Consider the following 8,842-nt stretch of genomic DNA (forward strand, 5'->3'; position numbering starts at 1 on the left):
TCCGCTCGTAGGTACTCTTGATTAAGAGTTCCTTCAAGCCCATCCCCCTTCTTCAAAATTAACGATGTGAGATTCGAATCCCACGTCTTGCCAAAACCCCAACAATCCCCTACAATCTCAATTTTTGTATTCCCATATGTTTTCCATAGTCCTCATCACATATTGAAAAGCCTCTCCATTCACCTTTTTATTCATTAGCACCTTTGCTACACAACAAATCAATGCTCGCTCCTCATCAAAAAGGATGTTGTCATCCTTAGTCATGAAGGATATTGTCTTCATCTTCAGTTAATGACAGTTTCTTCCATATCTCTGATAGCTTCTTCATCCTTCCTGCAATCATACGACTAAGTTTCAACTGAGTTCCGTTTCCCGATTCTCAGAAAGAGAGAGCACTCTCAAATAGAGTGAAAAGGAAGACCCTTATAAAAAGGGGGTTAGCATGAAATTCTCTCAATAAGTTCAAACAAGAAGAAAAAATATGAGGTTGTTTTGTTAAGCATTTTTCAGTAATTATCTTGGTCAATCTCCATTGAAGAGTTGTGCATGCTTTATAGGAGGGATTTGTGAGCTTTTCTTTTTTGTTTTTTAAGGGGAAAAATGAGATGAATTATTCTTAAGCATCATAAATTCTTGTACTCCTCATCCCAACTATCTTATGGAACATGCATCAGTAGTAAAGAACTGGACTAGACATAGTCTGTACTTGGTGAACCGGTATAAACTGAGTGTCATCTCTCTTTCTTTATACTTGTTTTTATTATCGTTCTTGTTGCCTAGAAGCTTAAATTGGTTTATCTATTCTTTTAAGCTTATGATTTCCAAATTATGTACTCAACTATATTTAAACTCAAACCATATATCGAGATGCTTAAATAATATATATTGTTATGATTGGTTGATTAATTTAGATTGATGTAGTGTTCAAAACATTGATGAGAAACAATTTAAAAATATCTGACCTAGCTATGTAGTGGATCAAAATCATGAATTACACAAAGACTTTGATGATTACAAACTCACAACTTACCAAACAATTTTATTATATCTTTATATGATTACACATTTTATTAAACTAAAAGGATAAAATATCATGATATTATAAATTTAATTAAAATGAGAAATTAGTTAACAATGAAAATCTAGCAAACACCCCTTAGTTTCATTTCTTCTTTTTTGATGCCGTTTCTTTCTCCATATGTTCAAATAAGCTTCCATCATAAACAGCCTTCACAGTTTCCTTTTTAAGTAAACCATTCTCATCTTTGCAAAGACTGTATAGAGTTGTCCATTCTGTCCATGCAGCAACCCTAATTACAATAACAAATACCAAAGGAAAATAATTAAATTAATTAGCATTTCTTTATGCCATCATATAAATTTAAATTTTATACTCTTTGACCTCTAAAAGGGTACTCTTTTTTTTTCACTTTCATCCTTATAATTCATGATTTGGAATCTCATTGTTCAATTCATAATGGATTTCAAATGAATTCCACTGTTTAGTACTGCAAGAATACTGTAGGAAATAAAATGATTTTAAAATTCGAAGTGATTTCAAATCATGTTTTACTTTAAAAACTTTCCTTACTAAAATGCTCGGCTTTGCAAGATTTCATAGAATTTGAAAGTAAATTACTTAATTAACCTTGTCAAATTCCAATTTCCAATTAATACATCATAATTAAAAGCCTATATTAGTCAATTCTTAACTTTATTTTCTTTTTTAATTACCATCCAAATACATTCATTTCAAATATTTCTCGTTCTAAACAAAGTGATTAATTTTAAATCATTTTTTGAATTTCAAATCGTAGGATTTAAATTCATTTCTTAAACTTTCTTGAATCCGTACGGAGGGTTATTCAATCAAAAAAAAATAGAGGAAACTATAGGTGGGTGAAAAATAGTTGTAGGACGATTTTTGAGATTTAAAACAGACTATAGTGAATAAATTGAAGCTTTTAAAACTATAAGAATCAAATTTTGGCATTAAGTCAAAAGGACTAACTTAAGCTTTTTTAAATCATAAGGATCCAATTGAAAGTTTGTTCAAACTACAAAGACATTTGTGATCTAAAAGGATGCAATATAACTCATAATATCATTTACATTAATTTATTACATAGATGCTAATTAGGAATATAACAAATAAATAGACCTCATCGGATAACAATTTCGTTATGTTTTTAGTTTTTGAATATTACTCTAAAACAAAAAAGGACGTTTGAATTTTGTAGTCATATTTGAAAAACAATAATAAAGTTTATGGAAAATATCAACTTATAAACCTAAACTTTGAGGATTGTATCAATAATTCAAATCTTAAACTAATAATTGTATCAATTTAGGCCTAAACCTTTGTAATTGTGTATCAATTTATACCCTCCTCTACATTTTATTCGATCAATATCGTATGAAATTTATAATTTGAATCAATTAAACTCCTAATTTGCATATGATAATCTATTAAGACCCTATCATTATGATTATCTTTGAAAATCATCCATGCATTAATCCTCAAAGTCGTGAATGTCAGTTCACAAAATGGACGATTATAGTAAATGCATGAATGACTCTAAAAGAAAATTCTGATTAAAAGTCTAAATTAATTCATTTTTCAAAGTCTAATAGTATAATTGATATCATTATAAGTTTCACACGAGATTTTTTCAAATAAAATGTAAGGAAATGTGTAAATTGACACAAGTACGAAAATTCAGGGTTCAAATTGATATGAGGTATAAATTTTGATACAACTTTTCTAAAACTTAGAGGTATAAATTGACATTTTTCCTAAAGTTTAAAAAACCAACTTTTCAAAAACATTTTTAAAAACTAAGTAAATGAAAATTAGTAGTATAAACTTAATTTTCAAAAACCAAACGACTAACCAACGAAACGAAGTCATGATCTTATCATCAAGTTTGGAACTTAGATTTTAGAGGATAAATGATACATACATGGTAGATAGATATTAAGAATTAAAATAATGTGTTATAATCCTAATCAAAGAAATAAATTTAAGTTAAGAGTTAGGGAAAAACAAACCATCCTTTGTAGTCTTTAGGCTCTCTATTTGACTTGAGAAGGGCTTTAAGTTCTTCTTGTGTTAAGGCATCTGGGTTGCTTAGGGCATGCTTCTTGAATATTTCTTCAAATTTCTCACTAACAAATCTGCCATTCCAAATCACAAATTAGCAACTAAGGATTTAATTAAAATTTCTTTTTAAGTCCTCCAAAGTCCTCTATTTGCTCCTTGTCCTTAAATTTTCAAAATGTTTATTTTTCTTAGGTTAAACTATGAATCTAGTCTCTATATTTTAGAAAAAGTTATGTTTTTGTCCCTAACCATTTATAATTAGAATTTAATTCCTACACTTTTAATAAAGCTTCATAAATAATTCATATGATAAGGACTATTTATAACGGGGTTCATCAAGCCATAAGGACTATTTATCACATTTAATCAAACAATAAAGACTGAATAATTCTATTTTTAATACGATATGAACTAAACTCTAACTTTTTCTGAACTATAGAAATCAAATTTTTAATTTAATCATTTGGATCCTCATCACTCATTCACCAATGGTTTAATCGACGTAATGTCTTTTCATTCCAATACATGTACGTATCGACGTGTACACATATTCAAAGTTAGGTATCCATACAACAACAAAATATACCAAAATGCCCAACTTTTTTTAACTTAAAGGATTTGAAAACAAAAAATAGAATTTAGAAAATTTCCTTTTCTTCGAAGGGATTAAAGAACTAATATTCTTAAAAATTTGAGTGAAAGTAACAACCTATTAGAAATAGCTGTTACTTTTGGCTAAAAAGTTGAAAACTTGAGTACTTGGAAGCAATTAGTCATAAAGAAGGAGGACTTAAAAGCAAAGTTTGATGCATAAAATATTAATTATTAAAGCCTATATATATATATATATATATATAATATACCTTCCTTCAGAATCATATACACCAGAATCACTTCCATGTTTGGAAAGTTGAATGTTCTTTATCTCAATTGGGAACAGAAAATTAGGAAACTTCCCCTGTAAAATAAAGCATATGTATGAATACCACATAAATAAAAAGGTTTTATTCAAATTATTTTATTTGGGATTTCTGTTATTTGAAAAAACAAATTATTATTTTATTTGGGTTTTCTGTCATATTTGAAAAAAAAAATGTATTTTTTTGCTTATTTTAAAGAAAAAACCAGATAGAAAATATTAACAAAATTCCTTGAAAACTACTTCTTACCCATGTTTTCAAAAATTAAATTGTAAAAACTAAAGATTTTGAAAAACTGGTTTTTTTAATAAGCTTAATTTTTAAATACCAAAAATAAAAATTTAAAATATTTTGAGAAGCATTTAAAAAAATGGACGTACTTATTAAAAATAGAAATAAAGGAGAAAGGTTAGTACTTTTTTGAAACAGAAAAAGAGTTGGTACTAGAAAATCATAAACTTGACAAATTAAAAATAAATAGAGTTTTTAAATAAAGAAAAATTAGTCAATTTATTTATAAATATAACAAAATTTTATTATCTATAAGTGATAGACTGCGATAGACATATATCCGTTGTAGTTTATCACTGATGGACATTAATATCTTATTATGTTTGAAAATATTTTTAACAGGTTTACCATTTAAAATAATTATCATTTTTATTTTCTATTTTAAAAGATATTAAAAGAAGAACACGACAGTTTTGTCACTATTTTTTTTTATCCATTTAATTCAGTCAGCCAAACCCAAATAATCCTCTCCATGTTTCTTATACTTATCCCTTCCACTAATATATATCTTTATTTGATAAATTTTCACAAATCAATTCTATTTATTAATGTTTCATAATTCAAATTTCCCATTTTTTAAAATTTGTTAAACAACATATGAGAATTAAATTTAAAAAAACAAAAAAAAGGAAATTGTAGTTACTCCCAATTAGTAATGAATTCAAAATAAAATATTTTATTAGTCAATAATTTCGTTTTTAAAAATTAAGTATATTTTCTCCTTATTTTTATAATGATAAATACAATAGTCGAATTCTTAACCAAATTTTAAAAACAAAAGCAAAATTTTAAAAGTTACTTTTTTTAGTTTTTAAATTTTGGTTTGGTTTCCTGGATAAAAAGTAATAACAAAAGAAGAAATTTGAAATTTGAAGGTAGAAGTAGTATCTATAGACATAATTTTCAAAAACAAAAATAAAAAACAAAATGTTTACTGAACGAGATCTTTGTTTTTTGTTTTGAAAATTAAGTCTATCGACACTATTTCTACCTCTAAATTTCATCTTTTGTTATCTATTTTTCACCAACAGTTTAAAAAATCAAGTAAAATAAAAAAAGTAGCTTTCAAATTTTATTTATTTTTTTTTTTTTAGAATTTAGCTAAGAATTCAATCATTATACTTAAAAAATATAAATTCTTATAAAAAAAATGTGAATGAAATAGACTTAATTTTCAAAAATAAAAATCAAATACCAAATGATTACCAAATATAATCTAAATAGTTACCAAAACGAACATTAAAATATATAAAAATCAAAGTCGTATGTATATATATAAGTTTTGATATTTTCATATTGTTAAGGCCAAACATTCTTTTAGAAGATTTCGAAACTTCCGCAATCATCAATTTCTCCAAAAACTTGTTGTGTGTACCTTTCAGTTTCTCCCTGTCATTATTTGGTTATTTGTAGTTTTTTTTTTCTTTTTATGTATTTCTTTTTAGTATTATTGTGGCAATAATTACTCAAAATATCTCTTTATGGATAGAGAATCATCTCTCCATTGGTAACCATCATCTCTATAAGAATTTGTGAACAAAATTTTAAACTCATTGATAAATAGTATGGGGTCCATTACCAATATTTAAAACCTAAAATTAAGAATTAGGTTAAAAGCCTTCGTATTCTACTTCATCCCGTTTACTTTTAATTCTTCGTATATTTAGTTTATGTAATTTCAATAATTTTTAAATTTAGTTGTCAAAAATAATTTTTCTCAAAATTACTTAATACATCAGAAAAATATTATGGAAATATATTTTCAAAATTTATAATTTGAATGTTAATAGAAACTTTCTTTATGAGAACAATTTCTATTTCTTAAAATTTATTGTCAATACAAAAATTAAAAGGGAAAGAAACCTTCGGTGAGGAAGGCCAAAAGTGAATAAGTCAATAAGCCAATAAGGAAATAATTAGATGTAGCCTAACTACATCTACTCTTATACTCCTCTTTTTTTTACTCACGCAATTTTTTTAAAAAAAAAATTTGTGCCATGTGATATAATCTCACTGGGTGTTGGTCGGACTACACAAGATATGGATGCAGTTCGACTATACCTAAATTTTTTTTAAGTCAATAATTACTATCACAAAAGTTGATGGTTCGATCTTTACTTAAAATAGTTGAACTATGTGTGTGTGGGAGAGAGGTGTGCAAAAAGGCCTATTAAGACCTTTGAAATTTTGAAGAATTTAATTCTCGAACAATGTACCAATGACTTTACTTTCATGGAGGATAGAAATCCAATCCTACCTCTCTCTCTCACCTAATTAATTAAATTATTTAACCACTTGGTTAGGCTTTATGGGTTTCTAGCAATAAACATAAACCAATAATTAGAAAGAAAAAGGTTTTCTTTGCCTTAATGTTGTTATTAATTGATTATTAGGTAAGGGGAAATATAAATAACAACTATTTTACCATTTTGAATCATAAAAAATTCCTATGAATTATATATATAAATATAGAATGGAAATTATTAACCCAAATAAACTATGGTTCCTTAAATTTTAAACTACTTCAAGGATCCTAACTAACTAAAGATAACAAATTGTTTATTATTGACACTCCAACCTATAATTACCACTCTAGCCTTCTAGATGTGTTTAATTTTCAATTTTTCCCAATCTTACTCAGCTCTTCCCTCTAATATTGCACATTAATATACATTTAATGCATCAATTATTCATCCTTTAATGGGAAACCAAAATAATTAATTTTTTTAATGTTAAAATTATTAAATAGGCAAACACATATCACCATATCTTAATAAAGCCCTAGCTTCAAATTCCCGATCTCATATTTGGGGCATAATAAGATATTAAAAAAAAAAATTTACAAACATGCACATAATTGAATTTATAACTTCAAAGAAGATAATAGATGTTTCGGTCTAGTGAGAAATTTATAGACAATAAAAAAAAGTTAAATTATAAGTTTAGTTTTAACTTTCAAGTGTGTATAAAGTCTTTGAACTTAATTACCAACTTTTTTTAAAAAAATAAATTTCTAACCTTTCAATTTGGACCGCGTCCAATAATTCTTCGATATATTCGACATTTTTTAAAATCTAAATTTATGACTATTAGTTTTAAAAAGAATATCAAATATTATTTAGATCCTACTTTATCTTAATAAAATTCACAAGTTTATTAGACTCAAATTTAAAAATTCAAGACTCCATTTGATAACTATTTTGTTTTTAAAAATTAAGCACATTTTCTCTGATTTACTTTTTTTTAGTATCATAGTTAAATTCTTAGCCAAATTTCAAAGAAGAAAACGAAATTTAAAGATAAAAATAGTGTTTATAATCTTTTTTTAAAAAAATCAAATAATACCAAATTAGACCTTAAAGTTAAGAAACCTATTAATCAATGGACTAAAAAGTTATATAAAAAAAAGAAAAAAAAAACTTAGCGTGGGAATCAAAGTAACTAAAAATTAAAAGCAAGATAAAGGAATATAATAAATCATCAAGAAAAAGTACAAGAATATGAAAACATGACACACATTTACAAAACAGAATTAGATTCTTTCTTTTTTTCTTTTTTTTTTCCCCATAATAATAATAATAATAATAATAATTAAAAAAAAAAATTGGAGAGGAAAGTAGAGGAATTAATTTAATTTACCGGTCGGGTTTTTGAGCTGAGTCCAACGTTAATAAAAACAGCACTAAGAGTGGACAAAAGCAAATTTGCCCCAATTGCTCGAAACCCTTTGAACGTTTCCCATGGATAAACGACGCCGTCTTTGTTCCTATCAAAGAACGCCACGTGTTTCTGCAGCACGTTCTTCTGGTTCTCGCCTGCGCCTGCGTACAACCAAAACCCATGGCTAACCCATTAATTCAAAATTTTACCGCTACAGAAATGCAATTTCCAGAAATTATGGGGGTGGTTTTGCGAATTACTTTCTCCGCTGGGGCTTGAGGACATATTATTCTTCTTCGACAATTCAGCCATGGATGAAAAAGAAGATGAAGAAGAAGATTTCGGAGGGGCCTTTTTGTAATTTTGGTTTGGGAGTAAAACGGTGCGTTTAGAGAGGGTTTCAGAAGGATCTTCTCGTTTTCGTTTGGAAGAGAATGGAACCGTGAGGCGCCGTTTTATACTGACGTTTTTGAACATGTGGGAACTGTATCGGTCCTCTTTTATCCACGTGTCGCCTTATCATTCGATTTTCTTTTTTCTTTTTTATTTTTTATTATCATGTTTTTTTTTAAAAAAAAAAATCTCTAACTAACATAACATACCTTTTTTGCCCTACCAAATCATAACTTTTGAAAAACGTAAATTAAAATTCATGACCTTTAATTGGGAGTGTTCATGGGTTCGGTTGAATTGGATTGAGTTAGATTTAGTTAAAGAATTTCTAGACCCAATTCAATTATTCGGGTTATGAATTTCTTCGACACAAATAACCTTTATTAAAAAATAACCCAATCTAACCCAACTATGAAATATTTAGGTTGGGTTGGGTTGGGTTGGTTCAAGTTAATTGGGTCATTTATTTAAAATT

General features: G+C 26.9%; 1 protein-coding gene across 1 annotated transcript; it reads right to left on the reverse strand.

The window, feature by feature from the left end:
• Positions 1-1,003: 1,003 nt before the first annotated feature.
• LOC120080817 (probable peroxygenase 4) lies at positions 1,004-8,421 on the reverse strand. Its single transcript, XM_039035467.1, has 5 exons — positions 8,235-8,421; positions 7,954-8,135; positions 3,967-4,061; positions 3,052-3,177; positions 1,004-1,310 (listed from the first exon to the last, which is right to left on the reverse strand). Exons 1-5 carry the CDS (start codon positions 8,284-8,286, stop codon positions 1,163-1,165), a joined length of 603 nt encoding a protein of 200 aa, XP_038891395.1. The 5' UTR covers positions 8,287-8,421; the 3' UTR covers positions 1,004-1,162.
• Between the last annotated feature and the right edge of the window lie 421 nt (positions 8,422-8,842).

Source organism: Benincasa hispida, chromosome 7 (genome assembly GCF_009727055.1).
Source record: "Benincasa hispida cultivar B227 chromosome 7, ASM972705v1, whole genome shotgun sequence".
In the NCBI taxonomy this organism is placed as follows: Eukaryota; Viridiplantae; Streptophyta; class Magnoliopsida; order Cucurbitales; family Cucurbitaceae; genus Benincasa; species Benincasa hispida.

What these genes read in the sequence shown, in the direction of transcription:
- LOC120080817 (XM_039035467.1), bottom strand. Translation starts at nt 8,286, where the DNA reads ATGGCTGAATTGTCGAAGAAGAATAATATGTCCTCAAGCCCCAGCGGA. An exon ending in CTCAAGCCCCAGCGGAGAAA is followed by an intron (nt 8,136 to 8,234) that starts GTAATTCGCAAA and finishes GGTTGTACGCAG; the next exon opens with GCGCAGGCGAGAACCAGAAG. An exon ending in TCAGCTCAAAAACCCGACCG is followed by an intron (nt 4,062 to 7,953) that starts GTAAATTAAATT and finishes TTTATTTTACAG; the next exon opens with GGGAAGTTTCCTAATTTTCT.